Raw genomic sequence first — 27,287 nt, forward strand, 5'->3', positions numbered from 1 at the left:
TCAAATATGTTAACTTTTGAAAATTGACTTGGAGGTAGGCGGGAGAACAATACTATCGTTCGCAGTTCTTTAGTCAAATTTAGGCAAGAAACTAACTTAATGATACAAAGGAAGGAAAACTAAATGCTTTGGGCTGGTTTTTTGAGTGTACTTGAAGTTTTAAATATAATGTATTACTTCATTGTACAAAACTGTGAAACTGATTAAAAAATCTTTTCAGTGAAAAAATGATCAGTAGAAATGACATCACTTTAAATCTGTGATTATATTGAATTTACAATAACGTTTGTGCTTGTTGCGTTGTACGTTTAGAGGTTACTGTTATATTACTTTTAGTCTCCGTTTATATGTTGTGGGGTGTTGCCTGTACTTATACTTTTATCATCATTTTATTTAGAGGTTACTTGATTGCCCTCCATTCTCACCTAAGTTTATTGCAGCTATGAAATGTACAGGATGTACAAACTTGGGGATGTTTGTCAATTCTTTGCACATTGGTAACATTTTTTGGTTACTCTTATCAAGTTGGGATATTCTCATGTCCATTCAAATCAAGCAATAAAAATGTTACATTTCTTATTTCATATTCTTTGAGTTCTTAAGGTCAAGATCTAGTAAATGAAAGGTGCTTACAGATTTTTTAAATCTGAGAAGTGAGTTCTTTTAATGATCCTTTACAAATATAGCTTGGTAAAATAAGGTGTATCAGGACATAATTTTTAGGTAAACTCAGCGAAAAAACATGTTTTAAACTATTATTTTCAATGAAAAATGAAAAAAATAAGGTGTAAATTTTGGAGTTTTTTCCATCTCAGAAAACAGAAATGCATCAATATTGCCCACAGTCTCTCAGAAAACGGTTTTCAGTATCTTCCTGGCCTCTACTTTAAAATGATATCAAATTGAATATAGGTATCGGGGTTACTTTTGACATGATTTCAAATTGAATTTCATGAAAATGCTTCATTTTATACAAAATTCTATTACAGCCATATTACGGGAAAAATTAAGTCTAATTAAAATCAATTATGACGCCATAATGGATCTAGCTTCAAAAAGAGAGTCTAAACTCATTTACTAGATTTTGACCTTAACAAAAAATATATATGACTCTAAAACTGAACAATAAATGGGGATTTTTAAAATTATTTTGTCGGATGAATACATGCATTCATTGCATTGAATTTCAGGAATTTATAAGTTCTCTTTCTTTCTTTTTCTTTTGGACAGTTAAAATTGTCATCAGTTTTCAATTCAATATTAACACATGATGAATGGGTAGTGTTGTATATATTAATTTTTCAAATTGCACGATCTTTTAAAGATCGATGGTTAAATTTCATTGTGCATTTGATGCTTATTTGTTGACATTTTTACATTTATACTTAATCTGTTTTCTTTAAATCTATGAAATGTTAAGTGCTCCTAATCTTAACTTTGTCAGCTGAATTCTTGTACCATTATTATATACTGACATGATCATTATACATAATCATTATAAATAAATCAGGTATATTCATGCGTGTCTTGTTGCATACAACCGTTTCCAGCTCACCTGAGCTGAAAGCTCAAGTGAGCTTTTCTGATCACCCGCTCTCCGGCGTCGGTCCGTCCATCTGTAAACTTTTCACTTTTTCTTCTTCACTTCTTCTACAATTTCAATTCTTCTCAAGAACCACTGGGGCAATTTTAACAGTAACTTAAGTTGGCACAAAGCATTTTTGGGTAAAGGGGATTCAAAATTGTTCAAATGAGGGACCAAGCAAAAAGGAGATGATTAAGAAAAGGCAAAAATAGGGTGGGATCATTAAAAAAATCTCCTCCTCAAGAACCACTGTAGTGGTGTAGATTGTAAATTATTCAAAAGAAGACCCAGGGCTTAAGATGCCCCCTCAATAGGGATGAAAGTTTTACATTGAAATCAATTGAGAACAATTTTAGTGGAGATTCTAAACTTATGTTAAAGCTTCCAGACATAATGTAGATTCTGCATTGTTCAAACCATGGCCCCCAGGATTAGGGTGGGGCCACAAAAAGGAATCAAAGTTTTAGTTTGAAATATACAAAAAAAAAATCATAAAATCTTTTTATGAAGAATACCAGTGTACCAGAAAAGATGAAACTTATGTGAAAGCTTTGTAGTATCTGTGCGACTGTCCCGTGGTACGACTTACTGACGAGGCTACGTCAGATGGCGGGACAGTCGCACGGATCTCTTTCACCGCCAAGATGTCAAGCACACCAGACGTGGTACAGAGACGGTGAGTCAGCACGGGCCAGAACCCACTACAGAGTATATTGTATATTTGTATATAGTTGCTAATAAATATTGTTATAAGTACTATACCCCCGGGTAGTTACTTCACTGGCGCCCAACTCGCGGGGCCCGGTGCTAGATTCCCGTACTGCTGTCAGGAAATTTTTTTTTTTTTTTTGGCATTGTTTTTAGCCGCCATTTTTGGTGCTTAGAGCAGGTGTGATAGTTGCAAATTGTTTTTTGATTCTGATGCAATAATTTTTTGAATCAACTGGAATTAATTTGTGTATATATTTATTGCAAGTGATTTAGTGATTTTGTAGACTGTGATTTTATTTGAAAACTATTTTGTACCATTTATTATGAATATGTCCCTGGAGGAAGCCGTGTCGGCTTTAGGTCTGGGTAGTGACCCGGCTATCACGCGGTCAGACAATATCACCCCTCACACTCCGGGTAGGGTGGGGGGATACCCCGGGGAGGGGGGTTATTCGCCATACGCTTATAGCGGGAGTGAGCATTTTGCCTCCCGTCACACACCTTTTGCTCAGTCAATGTCAGGCCACATGGGAGGGGGGTTGCCCCTGGGGGGTCCCTCTACACCTATGCCCGGCCTGCACTCGGGCATCCCCTGTGGGGAGGGTAGTGTATTTCATGGAGAGTCAGGAAAAGAGGTAAGGTTTGCCCAGCCTCAATTTGGCTCACCAGGGATGATGTCAAGTGACTCCCTGGTGTCCTCTCTAGGTAGCCTGTGTAGGTGTAGCTCACCTGGTAGCACTGTGGGTTGTACCCACCCTAAACAAGAATATAGTGAGGCCCCTTCAAATTCAGGGTTAGAGCATCCATATTCTTTAGGGCATGTGCATTCAGTTAGTAGCCACCCTGTCCTTGTGGGAGACACAGCTAACCTGGGGGGCCCTGCTACTATGGGTTATAGACCAAGCCGCTTGGGTGAGGTTGTACCACACCCACTTGACCCCGCCCTTCCGTCCCATACACCGTGTGCTAGTCAGCAACCTGAGAGGCCTGTGAGGCCCGCACAGCTCACCTCCGAGTATGATCGTCAACATGTGAGGCCCGTAGATCCTGTAGGGCTCACCTGGGATCCTGCACCCATACAGAGCCAACCTAGACTAGCAGATTTTGGTGCGCCCTCTCTCCCTGGGGATGATTTGCAACCCCGGAGCTCAATGCCACGCACTATATCTGCCCCAGCCCCAGTAAATGTGGGAGTGTCCCCAGCAATGGTTCATTCACAAGTAAATCCTTTAGACACTGGTGTGACTGCTGCCAGACCCCAACCTACATCATTATATGCTAGTTCCACAAGCACACCTTACCATGCGCCCCAATCAGTGTACATCAATCCTGGGGGTAGGCATGCCCAACCCCCAGTACCCGACCACGCCCATTCTGTGTTGTATCGAGGCGAGAGTACTCCAGCCACACTCCATGGTATGGCTGTGCCCAGTGCACTGCAGCACCATAGTGTTCCTGTGTCAATGACTTGTAGTCCTGCCCATCCCAATACCCCAGCCCGTCATTTTGGAAGGGAGGGGGAGAGGATAGCACATGTTCAACCTAACATGTATGGGGCAGCCCATCCGGGATACTATGCTAGTCAGTCAGTCCCGGCTAACCAGGCTTGCAACTTTAGTACACCAATACATTATGGCTCACCTGGTTACCAGGGCACCACACCATACCCAGGTAGGGCAGCCACTGGGGGTAAGCCCCGGTATAAGGACCTTAGGTATGATGGTAAGACCAGCTGGAAGGCATTTTTGCACAAGTTCGTTAGATTATCTCGCAGCCAGCTATGGACAGAGGAGGAGCAGCACGACCAGTTTTGTTTTTCCCTTGAAGGGGCAGCCAGTGAATACTACACCTTGCTGTTAGAAACCAATAGCCAGCTCCGCCTAGGTGAGATCTTGCAGAGATTTGAGAAGCGTTTTGGCTCCTCTGCCCCCGATCTCACTCATCAACTCAACTTCCAGGCTGCCAATCAGAATCCAGGAGAGTCACTTCGTCAGTGGGCAGACAGGGTGCTGACTTTGGCGACGCGAGCCTTCCCTTGTGTGCCGGACGTGCACACACACGCCATACCTAGGCTATGTTATGGAGCCGAGGACCGAGACGCTGGCCTTTACGCACTCGATGGGCATCCCAGGACCGTGGATGAAGCCGTGGAGCGAATGCAGTACTACCAGCACTCCCGGCTACATAGGCCTAGGACCAAGAAAGAGCTGCGGAAGGTGATCTCTGATGAGGATGCCGAACAGGACGATCCCGGGACGGTAAATGTTGCTGCTGGGGAGGAGCTGGAAGCCCTCCGGAGCAGAATGGAAAAGCTGGAACAAGCTGTTAAGCAGACAGGATCTGCCCCCCTCCCTAAACCCCAGTGGTCTGGTACCCAGCCACCCAGATTGGCAGAGCGATACCCGAAGCCCGCTGTGTGTTTTAAGTGTGGAGAGGTGGGGCATTTTCGTAGAGATTGCCCCACCCAAGCTGCTGGGAAGTTAGTAGCTACTGATGGGCCGCGGGGCGGAGCCCGGATGAAGGGACCCCTTGGTGAGAGGTATCGTAGGCCAGAGTCCCAGGAGAGGGGACCTAGAAGTGGAAGGCCTGGATCCCAGGGAGGGCCCTCCCAGGCAGTTCGATTTATGAACCCAGAGCAGTCCCCAGAGAGGACAGACTCGGAGAGTAAGGAGCAGGGGGCTAGTCACCCCCCCTCCTGTATGCGGCGTAGGTGCAAGCGGCGCAGGCTAAGGGTCCGCTTTGAGACGCCCCAATCGCCGGAGCTATTCTCAGCTGAGGAGGAAGAGGCATCCTTGGACGAGGAAGTGGGGAAGCTTGTGGCCCCCCACTCCACTCCGGAGCCACTTGGACCAGCTCGGGATAGGACTAGGAAGTTCCAGGGCTTTGGGAGGACCAAGCCTGGTGGCTCTGGTCAGAGGTCACCAGAGGATGAGGGGAATGAGCCCACTATACCTATTGGACAGCTGCGCCCATCTACGGGGTTTTCTGTTAGTTTACTTGTGCAAGGCACACGGGTGAGTGCTGTGGTTGACACGGGGGCTGAGGTCAGTGTTTTGTCGACTCAGGTTTATGACCAGCTAGAGCCCAAGCCCCCGATACGAAGACATGTAACTATGACTCAGGCGGGTAAGGACACCAAGTTGAAAGGTTTCATAGTGGGACCCGTGGCAGTGAGCATAGGTACACAGACTCACGAGGTTGACCTTTATGTCGCCCCCTTGCAGGACCCCATGTTGCTGGGCATGGAGTTTCTTCATGCCCGGAAGGCTCAGTTAGATTTAGAGCATGGGACTTTGACCTTGGGAGGGGAGACAATTAAAATGAACTTCGGCAGAGCTGAGGAGATTCCGGAGGCCAGGATGACCTTGGCCCGGAAGGTACGAGTTCCAGCTGGCTCTGTTGTTTTATGCCCCTGTCGCCTGGATCAGAAGCTGGATGATTTTGTGGTGGTCCCTGGCATTGATATGCAGTCTGATGTGCTTCTTATGCCCCATACATACCATGTGGGAGGGGACAGTGCAGTAATCTGTGTAGTGAACGCTTCAGATCGGGATGTGACCTTGATGGGGGGTAGCCTTGTTGGTACTGCAGTGGAAGCTGATCCACACCAGCCTGTGCCCTACCTGGTGCGGACAGTAGGCAGCCTGGATGACGGGGATCGGGGGGCAGGAGCCACATCCCCTGAGGTGCCTGAATTTCTGCAGGATTTGTTAGAGCGCTCCTCGGTGGAACTCAGTTTAGAAGAGAGGGCCTTGCTGGCCAGTCTGCTCTCAGAATTTCAAGATGTATTTGCTCGGAGTGAGTTTGACTTTGGGAACTTCACCGCATTAGAACACGAGATAGATACCGGAGACGCACCCCCTGTAAAGGAGCGGATGAGACGTACTCCCATGTTCTTTGCTGGTGAGGAGGAATCCCACCTTAAGAAAATGCTGGAGGCTGGTGTGATACAGCCCTCTATGTCTGAATGGGCCTCAGCTCCAGTTCTGATTAGGAAGAAAGACGGTCAGGTTAGATGGTGCCTGGACTACCGCCGTTTGAACAAGGTGACTCGGAAGGATGTATTCCCCCTGCCTTTGATAGACGAGTGCTTGGACACCCTTACAGGAAATGTGTGGTTTTCGAAGCTCGATGCCAACTCTGCCTTCCATCAGATAAAGATCCGTCCCCAGGATAGGAAGAAGACAGCATTTTTGACGAAGTATGGTCTGTTTGAGTTTGTGCGCATGGGGTTTGGTCTATGCAATGCCCCGGCTACCTTTTCTAGGGCGATGAACCTTGTACTCAGAGGCCTCACTTGGAGTATTGTTTTGGCCTTCTTAGATGATGCCCTGGTTTTAGGTCGGGACTTCCTGGATCACCTGGAGAACTTGCGATCTGTGTTCATGCGTTTCCGGGAGTACGACTTAAAGTTTAAGCCGAAGAAATGTGAACTTTTCCAAACCAAGGTTGAATTCCTGGGGCGGCGGGTAAGCAAGGAAGGCATTGAGATGGGAGATGATTACATTGCTGCAGTCAAGGACTGGGCTGTCCCCAGCAACGCAAAGGAGGTAGAGAGGTTCCTTGGGTTTGCTAACTACCACCGGGGATTCATTGCGGGTTATGCTGAGTGGGCACTGCCCCTCTACAAGATCACAGGCAAGAAGCCCTTCGTCTGGGGCCCGGAGCAACAAGCAGCTTTTGATGGTTTAAAGAGGGCCCTTACATCTCCGCCTGTCCTGGCCCTCCCCATTCCCGATGGAGAGTTTATACTTGACACCGACGCCTCCAATGAAACCATAGGGGCTGAACTCTCCCAGTTACAGGATGGCCAGGAGAGACCCATATCTTATGGAAGCCTCAGTCTATCCCCGGAGCAGAGCAAGTACTGCACAACCCGGAAGGAGCTGCTAGCAGTTATCCGCTTTACCCGCCTGTTTCGCCATTACTTGCTGGGGAGGAGATTTATTGTGAGGACGGACCATCATAGTCTTATTTGGCTGCTTAACTTTAGAAACCCCCAGGATCAACTCGCCAGATGGGTGGAAGAGCTCAGCCAGTATGACATGGAGATACAGCATCGCCCAGGGCGACGCCATGTCAATGCGGATGCCCTGTCCCGGTTGCCTTCTAGTGCCATCTGTGCTGGAGCTGATGTCACCATACACCCCAGCGACTTACCTTGCGGCGGATGCCCGAAGTGTGTTAAGGCTCACCAGACCTGGAATGTCTTTGCAGAAGAAGTTGACAATGTGGCGCCCCTGGCCAGTCCTGGAAGCTGGATCTATACGCCTAGCTCGGAGGTAGAAACTGTGGAGGAGACAGTTTTAGAGTCTGAGAGCAATACTGAGGAAGCAGGTGACTTGCCCTCTCCCCCTGGGACAGCCCAACCTTCAGTTAGTGAAGTGGCCTATGGTTATGTTTCTGGGGGATTGTTAGGTCGCATTGGTCATTACTCTCCCCCGGAAGTTGACTTTGAAGATGAGGAGTCAGTAGAGGGGCCCTTCCGGACCCAGATTCGCCTCACTAAGCACCCCCACTTTGTGGCAGTAGTGGGGCCACCCCCTGATGATTCTGGTAGCCCATTGTCATTTGTGGGTTTGACCCCAGAGGAAATGAGTTTATGCCAGTCAAGGGACTCGGAAATCTGTCAATTTCTTGACTGGTTGGACGATGATGTAGCGCCAGAGGAAGGTGTGATGTTCCTTGCGAGTCCCGCAGTTAAAAACTATTGGCTCCATAGGGCGGCCTTCACCTTAGACCAGGACAAGGTCCTTTGGAAAGAGGTGGGGGAGGGGAGTGTGAAGACTAGACTTTTAGTTGTCCCTGAGGAGTTGAGGAAGGAGGTTCTACGCCTGTGCCATGACGTCCCAGCAGCAGGCCACCAGGGCATTGATAGAACCAAGGCACGCCTGCATGATAGATTCTTCTGGTATGGCATGATGAGGGAGGCAGAACAGTTCGTGAGCACCTGTGGTCCTTGCAGCAGGAATAAGCATCCTCAGCGCCATTCCCGGGCAGAGATGATTAAGTACCATGCTGGCGCCCCTATGGAGAGAGTCCATCTTGATTTTCTGGGGCCCCTACCCCGGACTAAACAGGGTAATGAATATGTACTTGTCATGGTCGATCAGTTCACTAAGTGGGTGGAGTGTGTCCCTCTGCCCACTCAGACTGCTGAGGCAACAGCTACTGCTGCGGTCGATCAGTTCTTTGCTCGCTTTGGCTGTCCTTTCCAGATCTTCACCGACCAGGGTAGGAACTTTGAAAGTAAGCTCTTCACAGCAGTGTGCGACTTGTTGCAGATCCATAAGGCCCGCACCACTCCTTATCGCCCCTCAGCCAATGGCCAGGTAGAAAGGTATAATAGAACCCTGATGGATGCTGTGCGTTGTTATATAGACAAGGCTCAGAACTGCTGGGATGAACATCTCGCCCAGATAGCAGGTGCCTTGCGCTCTGCAGTCAACCGGAACACAGGCTTTACTGCGAACAAGCTGATGTTGGGCAGGGAAGTGAATATCCCTGCTGATCTGATGTATGCCCCACCTCAGAGGGACCCAGCTGTTGACCTTGAGGGCTACGTAGTGAATTTGGAGAAGGCCATCCAGTCAGCTCATGAGACAGCCCGGAGACGTCTCCGGACCTCAGAGGAGCGAATGAAGAGGGACTATGACTTGAAGGTCTGTGCCAGAACTTACCATGAGGGTGACCTAGTTTATGTCCTTGACACAGCTACTGTCAAGGGGAAATGCAGGAAGTTGAGCCCTTCCTGGAAGGGACCAGGTATTATCTTGAAAAAGTTGAGCTCCCACCTTTACCGAGTGAAGACCAAGCTCTCGGTGATGGTTGTCAACCATGATCGCCTGAAAAAGTGTGTAGATCGCGACATACCATTATGGCTGTCCCGGTATCAGGAGAAGTTCAGAGCCCAGTCCCAGGAAGGTGGTGAGTTAAGTAGTGTCCCATTGTCCCCAGGGGAGAAAACTCCCTCGAGTGAGGTCCCTGGACCTTCCCAGTTGAGCTCGTCCTCAGACAGCCCTCCCCGTATACCGAGAAAACGGGGGCGCCCACGTAAAGTGCGGTCGCCCTCTACCGAGTCTGCTAAGTCGTCAGATGGGGATCTGACAGATTCTGAGCTCTATTGTTTCTGTCGTAGACCGGACGATGGGGGGCTAATGATTCAATGCGACCAGTGTGACGGTTGGTTCCATGGGGTTTGTGTGGGGGTCACTTCAGAGGAGGCTTCCTCCCTGGATCAGTATATCTGCCCAGATTGTATGGGGGAACCCCGGGTAGCAAACATTGGTGTTGTTTTGGAGCCCCCATCTTGGCCCAGGGTAAGACGGGTTACCCTGGCGGTTTTACAGGAATTGTGAGTTGGTCAGCTGGTTGTGACCCGCTCTAGCGTACCCTGCCAGTCCAGACTCTTTACCTGGGAACTATCCCGGACCTAGGGCCTGGAAGTGTTTAATTGGGAGCGATCCCAGACCCCTTTTTCCCAGGAGTTATCTTGGGTGTGTTTTGTCTGGGGCTTGCCCCGGCACTAGTCGTCCCTGGGCAGTCTGCCCGGGTGGGCGTTAACAGCGCCCCATCGTTGGAGATGGTTCCGGACCCTCCCTCGCACTGTGGACTCCCGCCTTTCAAAGAAAACGGGGGGGAGTGTAGTATCTGTGCGACTGTCCCGTGGTACGACTTACTGACGAGGCTACGTCAGATGGCGGGACAGTCGCACGGATCTCTTTCACCGCCAAGATGTCAAGCACACCAGACGTGGTACAGAGACGGTGAGTCAGCACGGGCCAGAACCCACTACAGAGTATATTGTATATTTGTATATAGTTGCTAATAAATATTGTTATAAGTACTACACCCCCCGGTAGTTACTTCAGCTTCCTTGAGCAGTGTAGATTCTAAAATGTTCAGCTCATGGCCCCTGGGGCTAGGGTGGGGCCACAATAGGGTCGGTGAACCGGCGTCAGTTATCTTATCTTGCACCGTAAGGGGTCGCCACAGGCAAATGCGGTCCAACACAAAAACTGATAAGCATGGCAGCAATGGCTTATCGGCGATTCTACTACGATTATTGCCGAGATCAAAGAAATGCCGCGGACATTATTCTCCAATAAATCACGAACGTCATCAAAAAATTATCAGATCAGAAACACATGTCAAATCTGTTCAGTTGAAATAAATATTTTACTGTATAATCTAATACTTATTTAGACCACATCGATGTGTCGTCTTCCGCAGTCTAAACGTGTGTATTGCCTGAAACAGCTGATAAATATCCGTTTTTATAGCCAAGTGGGGCTGTTCTACGGACCTCCCCACAACATTTACACTCCCGTGATTTTACTGATAAATCAATGAAATAGACAACTGGTTTTATTATTTTTCATTCATAAAAATTAATCAACATATGTTACAAGCAAATTTATAAATAATTAAAGGATATTTTTAATCCAACAAAAGCTGAAATCGTCTGCATTTTATGCAATCGATTGACCCTTTGGTGTTAAATGGAACAGCGAAATTGCGACATGGTGACCTAATTCGTTTCTCTATAGAGAAAACGATCAACTGTATTTTAGAGCCGTTAGTAGAATAGAAATAAAGTCCTTGTTGTCGTGAATGATGCAGGATAACCTCCTCGGTCTCGAAATGTTGTCTGAAATATAAAAGCCTCGGCTAACGCCTCGGCTTTTATATTTCAGACAACATTTCTCGACCTCGGAGGTTATCCTGCAACATTCACGATAACGCGGACTTTATTTCTTAATTATTCTACAGATCACTTTCGAAGAAAATAGACGTATCAAAAACATATTTTACCCACTATGGCATCAAATTTTGGTGCTATGACAATACCTGAGCTAAAAAGAGAGTTGGAAAAACTCGGTGCGAAAAAAAGCGGCAGAAAATGGGAGCTCGTTGAGAGGTAAATATATGTCAATGTAAACAGCTGATCGATCTTTTTATACTCTTTTGTTACCTTATGGAAACATTTAAATGAAATAAAATATCAGTGATCTGTGTTTATATAGCCTTAAAAACGCCAGTTAATTGAAAAAGTCTTTTGGAAAGATATAAAATGATCGTTTTTATTGCTTATATATTTTTCCCGAATTTCCTCAATCATTGTCATCTGAGTGGTCTTTGTTTTCCTGTGAGTGTACGCCTCATATAATTCACAAAATCATGAAAAGATTTAATATATTGTTATCTATTTTAAAAAAAACTTGATCAATTTAACTATGATAATACTTTTTTTACAGACTTGAAGCTTACAAAAGAAATGCCCACTGTGCAAAGACTGACGTTTCTGGACCTGAGTTCCTCATGATGACCCCAGATCCACAGCTTTATAAAGACCTCAATAGTGGCCAGGCATTTCCATGATGTACTGATTCAGATATCTCTGCCTTCTTGTTAAAGTTTAACAAGATAATGGACAAGAAAGCTAGAGACATGTATAATGAAATGAAATAAGAAATGACAAATTTATAAATGACATGAAAGAAAAATTGGATGAGTTTTACAAAACTTACTTCAAATCTGCCTTGCTTGAGAAAATGTTTTACAAAACATACGATGGTGTTTGTAATTGCAATAGGTAAATAAAAGTTTAAATTATAAAACACTCTTTTTATTCAGTGTTTATTAGATCTGATTAATTATGCATATGATGACACAATGCAATTCTTCAAGTTACACAACATGAAACAAATGTATATAATTTCAGATGACAGTTTTGATTCTGAACTGTTCATTGGTTCACTTAAAATTTTGTAAGTCTTTGCAAGTCCAATAATTCTCTCTATATGTACACGTTTACTGGATATTTTTCTATGATAATCTTTTATAACAGTTTCACAGGACATCCTATTTTTCTTTTTAAAAAACGTTGGCGTGTTAATTTGAATGTTCTTGTGTACAAACATATCCTGCACATTAAAACCTTTGTCTGCCATAATTGAATCACCCGAATTGCACATATCTATTAGACAACTTCTTTCAACGATTTGACGATCACTTGTAGATCCGCCTTAGGCTGTAGAGATGTAGGATGTCAAACTGCCTGGTGTTGCTCCAACAAGAACCTTCACAGTGTTACGGTTTTTGTATGTAGAAAAAGTGGCTTGCTGAGATTTAGGAAGTTTTGGTTTCTTAATGGGACATTCAGTACCATCAATAATTACCCTTGTATTTGGAAATTTTATTTTAAAATCTGACGGGCAAAAATATTTAACTAGATGTCTTGAAGGCCACAAATCAATTTCACGCCATTACTTATTCATAAATAGAATCCAGGTAAAAAATATATTTGAGACCGTTTTTTCAGAAATGCCAAAAAGTCTTGACAGTTCAAAATTTGTAGTGTGGCGGCGTAATTTACAAAGCACAAGGAAAAACTGATCAGGAACACTGATGTTTGAAACTTGATGATACACATAGTTCAAATAATAGGCAGCTGGGCCTAGAGTTCTCAAAACAAAGTAAAATTTCCGTAGTGTTTCCAGGCCAGTATAGAAATGAACACCAGCATCATCATTTGTAAAATTGTCTATGCTCATTGGAGGATGTTTAGGTGTTTGGGTCTCCACATTTTGAAAATAAAGGTTGGTTTCAACTTTGGGTATCTCTGAAGCTTCAGTTACAATTGTTGAATCAAAAACTACTTCTTCGGTTGTTTGCAGTTCATCACTTGCATATATAATTTTTACATCCTCTGACTGGGAAGAAAATTCCTCTGCTAATTTTCGCTTGATACCCCTTGACTTTGCTCTATCAGATCTGGCTTGTGAATGGGGACTTGGCTCAACCCAGGAAAAAATACTAGGGACCGCACTTTTCTTAAGTCTTTTACTCAGGGGTGTAGTTCCTTGAAAATAATTTATTTATTTTGAAACAAATTTTTAACATGTTTAAAATTTTATTATCTAGTAAGATACAAAATATAAATCTTAATTTATTCTATATATATATATATATATATATATATATATATATATATATATATATATATATATATATATATATATATATATTCTCAAATTCACAGTGAATTAGCCAGTAATTAGTTACATTATTATTCATACTTATACAAAGTCCGAACATCTGTCAGACTTCATCTGTTCATGCAGAGATTTAAACAGTGTGAGATGAAAATAAAAGGGTAAACAAAAGACGATTTCTTATCATGCTTATTACATATGCATAAATAGATTACCAGAAGTTTTATAGAGCTGCCAGACATGCTTCTTGTTTACTGGATCACAGGTGTAATCGGGAATGTCAGCGGGAGTCAAATATTGGCATGCATGTGTCAGTGTCTGGAACAGGTTCATCGTAAATTAATTTACATGCAATTAAAGTATTTACATGGAAAATGCAACTTTTTCTTAATATTTTTTTTGTTAATAAAGTTTTAAGCTGATTAAAAAATAAATAAATACCGTGTTGAGTTTCAGTTACGTAGTCATCAGCTTTAAAGTGTGCCCTGCATACAACAGCATGTGTCTTAGGTTCCCAACTTTGAAAACGGGTTTCGCCGCGTTTAATTGCATGGATCCAAATTTTTCTTCTTGATTGATCAGAGGGAAACACATGTCCACCTCGATTACTGCATTCTGGTACACAACAGCAAGTTTCAGGCATGTTAAAAAAGAGATTGACAGCGGTTTGTTTACGTTTTCTTCGATAGTTAGATACTGATAATGCGCGAGGGTATTCCGATACGGGACCGAGTTTGCTTGTGGCGCCCTCTAAGGGAAAGATAACAGGAGACGGTACCCCAATGGAACCATTAATTTGCAAACATTTCCAAGTTTTGTGGATTTATTTTTATACCCCCGGATCGAAAGATCCCGGGGGTATATTGTTTTTGTCCTGTCTGTCTGTTAGTCTAGCTTTTTGTCCGTCTGTCTGTCTATTATCAACTTTAACTTAGCCCATAACTATTGCGCTGTCAAGGATAAGTATGGGCGGCGGAAAGGGTAAAAAAGACGTTAATGCAAAACTAAGAACTAATTTTAAAAACATACTGAAATACAAAACAGACCACCTTAAAATAAAATCAACAGACTCGTTTGCAAAATCAACAGACTCCGATGCAAAACCAACGATCAGCGATGCAAAACCAACATTTATTCACTGAATTGACGCTAGATGGCGTGCAAAGAAGCGCGCGAGATGTAACTTGCTATAAACGTCATGATTATGAGGGTACTTTCTTATAATATGGCGACCAACAGAATAGACGAGGAAGTTGATGTTGTGAAAAAGAATTTTATCGCTCGCTTGACCCATATTTTAGCCAGACTACACCCACTTATACACTCTAGTGACCCTAGTGTTCAATTAGAGTATGTTATGTATCAAATGCACAGTTTATGTCGTGATATTCAGCACGTTCATGGATGGCTTCCAGTATCGGATGACTTCGTATCCCTTGTTATCGAAGCCTATCGCTTGTTAAGCGTGGTTCCAAACAACGCTTGGGAAAGACATTACGAAAGACATCCGATTAGCGTTCACAATGGTTGCATCGGACGTCCAAAACTAATCATCACAGAACAGCAACTGCAACATTTATTGGGTAAGATCAGACATATCTATAAAATGGAAGTTTCAGAATGTAAATACAGAGTATGTGCATGCACAAATATCAGACACCTCAGCCCAACGACAGCAGACATTTAGGCCGGCCAGTGACACCTCAGCCCAGACAATCAGACAAGACATCTCGGCCCATACGTCATCGTCACAAACCACAGCCGGAATGGGAGAGGATCGTGCATTTTGGCTGTGGTTTGTGACGATGACATATGGGCCACAGCCAGAATGCATGATCCTCTCCAATTCTGGCTGTGGTTGAATAAGAAAATAATAAGTAAAATATAGTCCGAAGATGAACTTTGACGTGACCTTTCAACACCCAATTTACTGTTTATGTAACATTTATTGTATATTGTTCATTGCAATTGCAATAAGGGCAGTTATTTTCATTGGTTTAATGTGACGTCACATATTAGACAGCTGTTAGAGGCATTAAATTCGAGATTACGATATCAGCATGATAATTCAAGATAACGATACTTTATGTGATCAAGCAGCCACGTATAGGAGAGAGCAATATGCAGACTCCGTACCGCAGCTTGCGAGGATAAACTTTGACTTGACCTTTCAATACCCAATCACAGTCTGCGTAACATTTATTTTATATTGTTAATTGCAATAAAAGCAATTATAATGTGACATCACACATTAGAGGCATGATATTTCAAGATTACAATATCATACTAAATATGTGATCAAGCAACCACATGGTAAGAGGACTTCAGACCGTGGCTTGAGGCGATGCCCATATGTCGGCCAAAGTAAAATGTTGTGGAAATTATATAATTTATATATATATGATATGATTTTTTACCTTATCATCTACACCTATTACACTTTCAAAAACTTTTAACCTTGGCTGTAACTTAACTACCAGGACATATAAACATTTTTTTTTTTGGAATGATGTACAGACAATCCAAGACAGACAAAACAGTCACTGTATGCCATAAATCATTGCAACCCAACCAAGAAGACCCAAACGTAGGGGACTACAATTATCTGTATTTCCTTGATAACAACTTATTCAGTAGTATATAAACGACTTTCACATTTACAAGAGTTATTTCCCTTTTGGGGGTCAATCTGGGGTCAAGCGGCGTAAGGAACTGTTTTCACTCTATTACATTACCAACTTTAAGAAGATATGACTGAGAAATGAAATGCATGACTGTATATGTTGATTATGTTTTCCTTGGTGCCCAATACTATGACAATATATGAATGGTAAAAAAATTGTCCAAAGGCCTTTGAAGGTTTAAAGTATATAGAGATAAGTTACAAAGGATATAGTGAGAAAAATGTTGTTGTGCCGACAAAGGGAGATAACTTTTAATGTGAAATTCGTCTATTATCACACTGTCTAACATACAAGATTACAGCCAGTGCAAATTGCAAAGGAACATCCTGTAAATGGGAGTTATTTAATCCTTTAAATAGGAGAGAGTCTATCAAAGAAGAGATTACATATATTCCAAAGGATTCATTTATCAATGCTCTTTTTATGCATTATAAAAGATTGAATTTATAAATTTGTATTTTTATTTTGCTCATATCCCTTTGTTTAAATATAAAAAGAAAGCCTACATCATAATTTTTAACCACTTTCACATTAACCATGTAATCTTTAAGCTGCCATATTTACTCAGTTGTTTCATAAAATGCTTGTTTTAGATGCCTATTTCACAGTGAAGGATATAGCCTCCCTTCTCTCTGTGAGTGAAAAAACCGTGAAGAACAGACTGAAAGAGTATGGATTATGTGTGAGAATGACATATAGCAATATTGATGACGATGTTTTGGATTCATGGATACAAAGAGGTCTTGGCTTATTCCCAAGGGCAGGTACATTTTACAAACTTAAGTCTAGAAAATATTCTTTGTCAGTGCTAGGATGCAATGTAGTGTGTATACAGTGGTAATTAAGTTCATAGATATCTTTAGTTTTGAATGAAAAAAGAGGCATGGGTATGGAAAGGATCCATAATTTATATAAATGTGTGTGTGTATGTATTGCCCTAATATGCACAGGATCTTGACACAATCTGAGCAAAAAATGGGTACCGGTATATAGTATAATAGGGGATCCCCTATTATACTATATACCCAATTTTGCTCAGATTGTGTCAAAACCCTGTGCTTATATTTTAGGGAATGACTTGAGTAATTTAAAGTATAAAGAAAAGAAATTAAGGCAAGATGTATGTGTACCCATATCTTTTTTTGCTTACCGGTAAAAATAAGGTGATGGGATGTAGGACAGCGATTAATCCAGGTTTGGGGGGGAAATTACTGTTTTTGGAGAAATTAGGAAAATCAGTAGGGGGCCTTGGGGCCCAAAGTCTGCAGGGGGGCAAAGGCCCCTGGCTGAAATTGAATTTGAGCATTTTTATGTCCATTTAGAGTGCTTAAAATTGCAAAGCGAAACCATTTTTGTGTCAGTCAAAATGCACATGTGACAAGGTCTACCACGCATACCATGGCAAAGATGCCACCACACCTTGTACAGGGGTACAACTTAGTCTTATTCTTGTAGTCCTACAGTGTAAGTTTCTTTTACGTTTTCAACTATTTATTTGCACATAAACCACTCACTTCTGTATTTTATAATTCATAATTATCTATATTATTGAAAACTGCGTAATTATTTTGCAATAGTTTGATGAAATTATTTTTTACTTATTGTCTAACATATAGGAACCATCTTTGTGTGACATGATACTTCATAAATTAACTCATTCTAAAATAAATTTGATAGACGTTACTTAGTCATACAAAGAAAAGCAAAAATGATACAAGTACAATTTGCCTAGTAAATGTTGAGGTATCAACAAATTGTGTAATGCATGAACACAATAAAATAATTTTATTTGAGCTTTTTAACAATGTTTAAAAGTGTAAGGGGAATTTTTTTCTTTCAAAAGGGAAAATGAGATATTCAGGGAAAATTTTCTCTTGGGGAAAAATACCAAATATCCGTAGTAAATATGACCTAGATTAATCCCTGTAGGAGTAAACAAATGAAGCAAATCGTTTCCATTTCATGTCACATTTAAAAATTATTGTACACAAACAAGTAACTGTATTGATGTATATTATCTGAATTTTGATTGACTAATTGATAAATAGCTGCAACTTGCTAGTTCTTCATCAGATCAGGCTAATTTATTATTTAATGCTTATAAATGAATTAGTTCAGATTAACATTTTCTTCTTATGCATTTGAATAAAAATTCAATCATTATCAAAGGTAATTAATATCCTCTGTTCTTTACACTTTATAGGATACAAAACATTGCAGGGATTCTTAGCAGCAGAATCTATCCGAGTTCCAAGAGAGAGAATAAGGGCATCAATGCATCGCCTAAATCCTACTCGACAGACTCTCAGAAGTTTGACAACCATAAAAAGAAGGTCATATCAAGTACCATCACCACTTGCCTTGTGGCACATTGATGGAAACCACAAGCTTGTGCGGTAAGTGCAATATGATGAAAATTGCACAGTTTGCAGTATTATTTGTATATTGCAATATATGATAATTCATAATTCACAATTTCCCAGTACAATATTTACTTGAAGTGTACTAAACACATGAAGTAATGTTGATTCATAGAGATTCATCAAAATATACATAGAAAAGTTAAAATCCTTAGTTTTGGTATCACAGATGCTCAGCATGTTCAATGAATTTTCCAACAAAATAGCTATTGAGTGGACTAAATGTATAATAACTCATTTAATTCAAATAGATTTAAATAATTTTTGTAGGAATATAATGAATACAATATATTGCAATATTATTATGTTAAAGAAATAGAATATTGCAGCGTCCACCAGCATTAATCTAAGTGCTGAACAAAAGTTTAGCTTTCCTCTATGGGATGGCTATTCACTGCATTGTTCAACATCTTAAGAGTATGGTCAGTTTTAGCCAAATTTGCAACATTTCAGATACAATGTACAGGGTATGGGAAAAAAAAGAATTTCTGTAAAGCCTAAGTAGACAAAATATAAATACTTTTTACCTCATCTTGATGCATTTGAGATGAGCTTATGCTATACTGTTGGAGTCAGTGCCGATGTTCTAGTTAAAGTTTCATGTTTGATGTTATGTATATGGACACTATAGTGAGGGTGTACGGTAATTAGTAATGAAATTAATGAAAACAAGTATCCTAAAAAAAAGGTTGGGATAGGGAGGCAGCTAAGAAGTGTTTTGGGGGAAATGACAAGTAGCGTAGTCATGCAGAGAGATACAGTTGGAATGATGGGGTCTGAAATTGATGCACCTTGATGTCTTTATCTGTAGTCATACAAAAAATGTATGTAATTCTAATAGGCACTATGCAGTTGAGCTATTGAAGAAATAATGTAATTTGCCATATTATAAAAGGTTTGTTACTTGGGTTTGGTCTGAAAATAAGTTTTACACAGTATTTCATGGTTACTTTTTCCCCCTTTATTTGCAGTTGGAGATTTATTGTCCATGGCGGAGTTGATGGGTACTCCAGAGCAATTGTTTACTTAAAGTGCAGTACCAACAATGAATCCAAGACTGTACTTGACCTGTTTATGAATGCAATACAGGAATGGGGTTTGCCATCCCGCGTTCGTGGTGATATGGGTGTTGAAAACAGAGATGTCGCAACATTTATGCTGAATCACCCACTACGAGGACTTCATCGTGGCAGTTTTATCACAGGTCGAAGTGTCCACAATACTAGGATTGAGAGACTGTGGAGGGATGTATATGAAGGTGTTTTGTGTACATTTTACAATTTATTTAGATCTTTAGAGGATATGGATCTCTTGGACCCAACAAATGAAATCGATTTATTTTGTCTGCATTATACATTTCTGCCAAAAATCAACTTCTTGTTGCAAAATTTTGTTAAGATGTGGAACAATCACAAAATTTCTCTGTAAAGAACAAAAGTCCTTTACAGCTTTTTAGGATTGGAATGCAAAATGTTGCAGTGGTAAATTCATGCAATTTGGGGCATGAATATTTTGAACAATTCGATGATGTAACTGCAATGTCCTATGGTGTGGAAAGTGATGATTTTAATGCAGAACCAGAAGAGCAAGTGATTGTCCCATCAACCATAGACCTGACTGAGCAACTGGTTTTTCATTTAGAAAATGTAACAATAGAGGATGAAGATATATGGGACGAAAAAACTTATGTGGAAATCCGAAATTATCTGAGAAATTTGGCTTAATATTTTTACTCATTTTATTACATTTACCTGTATTTATTTTAATTTTTTAACAAGGAAAGTAAAAATATATACAAAGAAAGTAAATGGAACTGTTAACCTTTTATGATATTTGTTAAATTTGTTGCAAATGCTGATAAAGAAATCTCTATTAAACTGATTTAAAAGGAATTAAAAACCTGAAAATCGAAAGAAAGTAATATTTTATTTTCCCCTGAATAATTTGAGTACTTAGCTATATTTGGGGAAATAGATTCAAGTTGATTTATCATTGTAAATTTCAACAGTAACATAATTCATGAAGATATTTGCTATTCCTGTCTGAAAATACATGTAAATGAAAATTTTTGGCTTTTGTTATAATTTTGTGACTTCATCTAATTTAAACTAGAAATACTGTGAGGGAGATTATAAACTAACCTTTATTGCAGATGACAATCTCAGAAATAGATAGCTTTTTTGTTAGATAAGAGCTGACAAGTGTACATGCATGTGTTTGTTAAATTTCACACTTTATCTAAGTGCCCTTGCAATTGCCCAATTGATATTAGTTCAAAGTCAAGATACCCACAAAGATCATTAGCAAACTGTTTATTAGCATTAAATTTGAGATATCTACATTAGAAAGTTACAGCCCAGAAAGAACTTTACATATTTTATTCCCCGGCCATGAGATGGCCGAGGCATATAGTGTTACCCCTCTCTGTCCATCATAGTTAAGTTAATTTCCAGACTTATTTTGCTGTGCTTATAGAGATTGAGCTGATTTTTGGTATGTCTCTTTATATTGATGACTTACAGATCAAGTTTGAGTTTTGTGATGATTGACCCATTTTCACAAAAGTTATTGCCCGTAAACTTTGAACATTTCTTGCTAGACTGAGAACATTTCTTGCTGATTTTTTAGCTCACCTCGACGAAGTCCCGGTTAAAGTTTTAGGAGCAAGTCCATTCCCAAGTAACTATAAGCCCTACCTGGACCAAACTTGCATGGATGACGCATCTAGGGATGGACACTACCACACTTGCTTCGGATGCTGGATCTGACCTAGATTTTCCAGTTGAGTGACCAGGTTAAAGTTTTTGGAGCAGGTCCATTCCCAACTATAAACCCTACCTTGACAAAACTTGCATGGATAATGCATCTAGGGATGGACACTACCACACTTGCTTCGGATGCTGGATCTGACCTACATTTTCCAGATGAGTGACCAGGTTAAAGTTTTTGGAGCAGATCCATACCCAAGTAACTATTAGCCCTACCTGGGCCAAACTTGCATGGATGATGCATCTAGGGATGGACACTACCACACTTGGTTCGGATGCTGGATTCAACCTAGATTTTCCACGAGTGAATTTTAGCCATATTTTAACCAAATTAGCATGGATGATGTAGCTAGGGATGGTCACTTCCAGACTTGCTTTGGATTCTGAATCTGACCTACATTTTCCAGATGAGTGACCAGGATAATTTTTTTGGAGGAGCTATATGACATTATGGCCTGTTATGATTAAACTTGCATAGATGGTGCATCTAAGGATGAAAACTTCCAGACTTACTTTGAATGTTGGAACTGACCAAAATTTTCTTAATTAGTAAACAGGATAAACGTTTTTTGAACAGGTCTATTTCCAAGTAACTATAAGTCGTACTTAAACCAAACTTGCATGGACATTGATTTAGGATGTACACTAAATGAAAAAAAAATATGTGAAATTTGCCTTACTTAAAGATAACATTCATCGAGGTGAGCTTCGTAATCTTTGATTACCTATGTTTAAATCTCTACATAATAACTTATATATCAATTTACACTTTCATGTATATTGACCTACTTTCACCAGAGTTATAGCCCTGGAACTTCAAAAAATGCCCAAGTCAGTGCTATTTTTCCCCACAGACATTAAATAATGATAATGAATGCAAGCACTGAAACTGTGTTTATCAGTTGAGAGTGTCTAATGAACACCATTTTCATGCAGCTAAAATATGTCGTGGTATTGACAACTGATTCAAGAAAGTAAAAGCAGCAATAGAAAATTCTGTTATTGTTTCATTTTAATCCATTGTTATTTTCATATCATTGAACATTCAAATATTTAAACTTGAATGTCGGCGGAGGCATTCATGTCATTGTTTCGTGTCACACATATAGTTTTCTTTGGTGACCATGAACTTGCCTAAACAAATTTTAATCAAAGTTGCAACTCGTTAATCAGTATGACTGTTTTCTCAATACAGTCTTGACAGATGTAATCTGTATTTTCATGGGGTGTATATTACTACAGCATTTCCCTTCCATCTGTTAGCTTTTTATGCCCATCAAACATTTTCATGCGAGGCCTAGGACTATCAAATCTGGTCATTCATCTTGGGAGGAAGGTAACAAAGTCCAAAAGTAGGTCATGGTGAGCTACTTTTGAAATTCTATATAGCTACATGGGTAAGTTCAATTCATATCTTGCAGAGTGCAAGACCAGTAATGATAAAACCTTGTCAGTCGATGTATCTAAGGGACTGATGTGTTTCCTGACAGGTATGCTGTACGTGTACTTAAAGGAGGTTTCATATTTTAGCGGCTTTGGCCCAGACAATGATGCACTAATTCATGAATACCGCTAAGAAATCATTTATAAATAACAGTACACGGCACAGACGTGTATTGCTAATTCATGATTACACCAACAACTCCATACCCAGTGATTGCACTAAATTTTGGATATGCCAATTGATGTACATGCAATACAGTATTTTGTGCACCCATGGTGCACTATTTTTTGTGCACCTATGGTGTACTATTTTACAAGTGAACTTGAACCTTGGAAAATGCATGAGCTTTCAGGGTTAAGGTAACATGATAGCTCAGACACACAATGAAATATTTTCTACAAATACTTCTACTTGTGCAGTACACATACATCTTTGTATACAAGGGAAAGGAAAGCCAAGGACAGGCCGGATTTTAACTGCATATGCCCCCACCCCTATTCTTTTGCTCCCAAAGTTCTAGTTTCTGCAATGTTTATACTCCAATTTCCTTTAAATAGTTTCAGTTTCCTTTAAATAGTTTTAGTTGTTGTCACTGCAATTTAGAAAAAATAAAACAAGAAGCAAATCAATAAAATTTTAATTGATCAACTAAAATACTGAATGAGTTGACTACAGAGTAATAGCTTTAACAGTCACTTCCGTAGAAAGTCAACATTCAACTTTTTCCCTCTCAATCTATCGAACATAGGAAAACAAAAAAGCACTTAGTACAAAATATTACCTGTCTAGGCATAAAATATCACCAACTTAATAAATCTCAGTATCTAACCATCAGCTACCTATGCTAGAAATACTCAGATGGAGTTAACAAAATGACATTATCATACTATTATAGATTTTTTGTAAACAAATTGCTATAATCTCAACTTTGCTTACTGGATGTATGTGTAATAAAATTTTTGTATTTCATAAACTATGCATCAGCAGATATAATTGGGAATGACTAGAGGCATTTTCAGTGCACAATCCATCAAGTTCCATCCTAGTGGTCATGACTTCACAGCCTCGGTACTCTTTACAAACAGGAATGAAGATTGTTTCCGCAATGTTCGATAGTAAAACCAATGTTCAACCATGGGATAAAGAACTTTAATTTTACAGTTTAAGCACATTATTACTAAACTAAGCAATTTGTTTGTTTGCTAGATACATAAATCTGTTCTTTTCACCCCACATACATGTACAAGTATGTTGAATACAAAATTACAGACATTTTCTTAAGGAAGCTGATATTATGCTTAAATCATAAATTAAAAGATGGCACAGATTCCAATATGTTACATACTACTAGCACATACATGCATGTGTGCAACAATGCAAACATAGCAAAATGCACCACATGGTATTTACCACTCAGGTATTATAGCAAAAACTGAAATGTTAGTATTCCAGAACGCTAGAGTAAATGAAGTACATGAACTTCATAAAATAGCATGGGAATCAATTTTTGGTAAATATGAAGATTCTGTGCATGTAATTTTAGTTCTTACATCTTCAGTTACAGAAGCAAATCACTCAATTTTCAATAATTCAACAAGAGCAAAAAAGCAGTAGCTCAATTTAAAGATATTTAGGACAAATTCAGAGAGAGGGAAAAGGCATTACTGGTATTTACATGGTATACAAATACACAACCAAAATTCATATAACAAAAAGTTTGACTAGTAAAAATTGGATTAAGTATATATACAAAACATTTGTCATTTTATATCAATATCCTTTCTAGCACTGTTAATCTTACGAGGTGTCCCAAAATTTCATATTCCTTTCCATGTCAGATCAATCTAGTTAAAAATAAAGTTCAACCTCTATCGTTAACAGCAATTATTTTATGTTTAATAACTTCATTGACTGGTATATTCAAAATATGTGTAGTAAAAATTTAAACAGAGGAAGGCATGAACTTGGCAGTATTTAACTATCAATGGAAATTAGGAAATTACTATAGAAAAGGGGCATAACTCTGAAAATTCATCCAATTTTATGCCATTTCATAGATCATTAATTCATACAAAAAATATCAATCTGAATGAATGTTTTAAAATAAATCTTGTATTTGTTTCGTCATTTTAGGAAACGTCAACTTTATATATAATGGTGTGTGAATACAGTTTAAAAAACTTCTTTTTATAATATAGTATCTTGATACTGAATGCTTATGAGCAATAAATACAGAGATTTCAAAGACGAAATTTAACTTGTATTCTCCTAACTTCAACAAAGTAACTGTTTTACGATGAGGGAAGGAAATGCTACACTCTGAAATTATCAGTAATAGGGCTGTCACAGTTCCGAAAAATAACCAAAAACTGGGTTCAAATTGTTCAGTTTAGTTTCAGTTCCATTTTTAAACAGGTTTTTCATAGGAAAAATCCGTTTGCTGAAATGGTGAAAATGGCAGACAGGCAGCTGCCAATACGGTACCTCAATTGGAAATTTTGGAACCCTGACAGCCCTAATCATAACTAATGACTATTAGTTAAGTCCAAAATATGTATTGCAGAAAGCTAAATCATATGATTCAAATAGATTAGATCGTTCTGGCCATGGATCTAATACCCCTGGCACAGGCAGATAAAGACAATTAATACAAGTTGAGCTTTTGGGGATTAAACTTCCTTTCTTCATTTCCTCAAACGAAATTCTGGGCTGTATGGTGTAGCCCAACACAGGTTCCCATTCGCTTCCTGTGATAAATTTTAGTACATCCCCAAGGGTTATCTTCCCTTTCTCCACTACCCTCCTTCCTGCTGTAAATAAAAACAGGGATTCAAAAATTATGTTTACTTCATTTATCTGGAATTTGACACCTTTTTGCATTCTTAAATATCAAAGTTATATTCATTTTTTTTTTTATTTTACTAAATATGTATAACAGCCTTATTGTCGAAGTAACAAATAATAATGGTCTGACAACTAACAAAGCAATATTAAGAAAATGACCCCATCCAACTGAAGAACTTATTATAAATTAAAAACAACTTAATATACCCCAATTTTATAAAGGGGGAAAAATAAGCTAGTTTTCAGTTATTATAAGGTAAATACATATGCTGTTGATCACTTAATATTTCCATTTCTATTTGTTTTCTCTGTGATAACTCTTTGAAAGTTGGGAAAGTTGATTTCTTGATCATTCTAATGGAATGAAAATTTCGCCAAGCGAAAGGTCAGGAGCTAAGAAGGCCCAATATGCATGTAATTCTCGTGCGGCTGTCTTTGTGTCTGACGTCAGTGGGCGGGGACTATTGAAATTGATGTGTGAGGCCTCGTGTAATTTAAATCTATTAGTCCACATTTTTAAAATCTAAATTTACAATTTTATTTCACAATGAAATGGAAATATAAGGAATCACTGTCTAGTTAGAAGAGTATGCCAGGGACATCAACGATAGTTGGAAACGTGGGATAATTTATGCATAACAGGCTTTGCACGTTATGCAAATTATCCCACGTTTCCAACTTTCTTTGATGCCCTGGCATACTCTACTAACTAGACTGATTCCTTAAATTTTCGTGACACCTTACTTTTGCAAGATTATTTAATATTAATAAGCCAGACAAAATTTTCACAAATTTCGGTCATTGCTCATTAATCTTTAAATAATGATACTAATATATGCAAAAATGAAATTTTCATGAGCAGACGTAATTACATGAAAATAAAGTTCACCCGATTAAAAAGTGATTTACAGCATATCAATTTTACAAAGGAGGCATAAGCTAGTTTTCTAGTTGAACACTGTACACGTACCTGCAACTTCCTTTAAATAAAGGAGAAAGAATTCATATATCTTTTCCTGCTGTTTTCTTTTATTAGACCCTGTTTCCTTCATTTTGGGCTGCAGAAGATGCTTTAATTTTCGTAATGTTATGTCATTTTTTGCAGTTGGCTGGAATAAAAATCTGACACATGGTTTTGCTTTGATGACCTGAAAGAACAAAAAAATAAATATATATAGTGTATATGCAAAATTTCTAGTTAGGATACAGTAGATTCCTTCTCAAAATAATGAAACCTCTGAAGAAGTAGTTTTTGCAACCACTTATGCATGAGATTTACTGAAAAGAACTGTGAACGACAGTATTGTTCTACCACCTGCCTCCCACTCAATTTTTAAAAGTTACCGGTAACATATTTGAACGATTTTCATATTTATATAGATATTTATATGAAATTTCACAAAACATAACTTTTTGGGGAAAACATATAGAGATAAATCTATAATTTTGGTAAAACTTGTGTTTTTTACAATAGAAATCAATGGAAAATGGAAATATCTTTAAAACAGATCATAAATTTCACACAATTTTACCAATAGATTTAAGAATTCATTACAATCTTGCAAATAGTTAGCCTGCTGCCCACGAATTAAGGATGTTATAAGATATAGTGAATTTTCAGTGCATGACAGTTGACCAACTGAGTCCCACCCTGGACCTGAACTCTGAGCTCTAAGGGCTATGAATTTCAAATGTAAAAGACTCCTTGCTTATTATAATTATGCCAACTATTTGCCTGCTGGCTGTCCATGGGTAAAAAAAGATTTTCGAAGATTGAATTAATTTTTATGGTTTTGGCTACATCCCTCATATCCCAGGAAAGCAGAGACTGTGA

The 27,287-nt window shown here is 39.5% G+C and overlaps 3 protein-coding genes across 3 annotated transcripts in view; 1 reads left to right on the top strand and 2 right to left on the bottom strand.

Annotated features, from left to right (window-relative positions):
- The window catches only part of LOC133197641 (cysteine sulfinic acid decarboxylase-like), a 246,247-nt gene that overhangs the window by 32,058 nt on the left and 186,902 nt on the right, over positions 1–27,287 (bottom strand). The gene's annotated exons all lie outside the window — the stretch shown is intronic.
- Positions 12,367–14,024, bottom strand: LOC133196664 (THAP domain-containing protein 5-like). Its single transcript, XM_061332523.1, has 2 exons — positions 13,735–14,024; positions 12,367–13,160 (listed from the first exon to the last, which is right to left on the bottom strand). The coding sequence occupies exons 1-2, from the start codon at positions 13,934–13,936 to the stop codon at positions 12,565–12,567; spliced, it is 798 nt and encodes a 265-aa protein (XP_061188507.1). The 5' UTR covers positions 13,937–14,024; the 3' UTR covers positions 12,367–12,564.
- Positions 14,256–20,173, top strand: LOC133196665 (uncharacterized). The gene is made up of 4 exons (XM_061332524.1): positions 14,256–14,876; positions 16,571–16,741; positions 18,181–18,373; positions 19,369–20,173. Exons 1-4 carry the CDS (start codon positions 14,492–14,494, stop codon positions 19,823–19,825), a joined length of 1,206 nt encoding a protein of 401 aa, XP_061188508.1. The 5' UTR covers positions 14,256–14,491; the 3' UTR covers positions 19,826–20,173.

Source organism: Saccostrea echinata, unplaced genomic scaffold (genome assembly GCF_033153115.1).
Source record: "Saccostrea echinata isolate AGI-Se365-2 ecotype Australia unplaced genomic scaffold, CSIRO_AGI_Sech_v1 ptg000030l, whole genome shotgun sequence".
NCBI lineage: Eukaryota > Metazoa > Mollusca > Bivalvia > Ostreida > Ostreidae > Saccostrea > Saccostrea echinata.

Bases quoted from the DNA above. Each gene is read 5' to 3' on its own strand.
- LOC133196664 (XM_061332523.1), bottom strand. From the start codon at position 13,936: ATGCCTGAAACTTGCTGTTGTGTACCAGAATGCAGTAATCGAGGTGGA. The intron at 13,161-13,734 runs GTATTTATTTAT...ATTATTTTCAAG, and splicing joins CGTAACTGAAACTCAACACG to GAACTACACCCCTGAGTAAA.
- LOC133196665 (XM_061332524.1), top strand. From the start codon at position 14,492: ATGATTATGAGGGTACTTTCTTATAATATGGCGACCAACAGAATAGAC. The intron at 14,877-16,570 runs GTAAGATCAGAC...TGCTTGTTTTAG, and splicing joins GCAACTGCAACATTTATTGG to ATGCCTATTTCACAGTGAAG. The intron at 16,742-18,180 runs GTACATTTTACA...TACACTTTATAG, and splicing joins TGGCTTATTCCCAAGGGCAG to GATACAAAACATTGCAGGGA.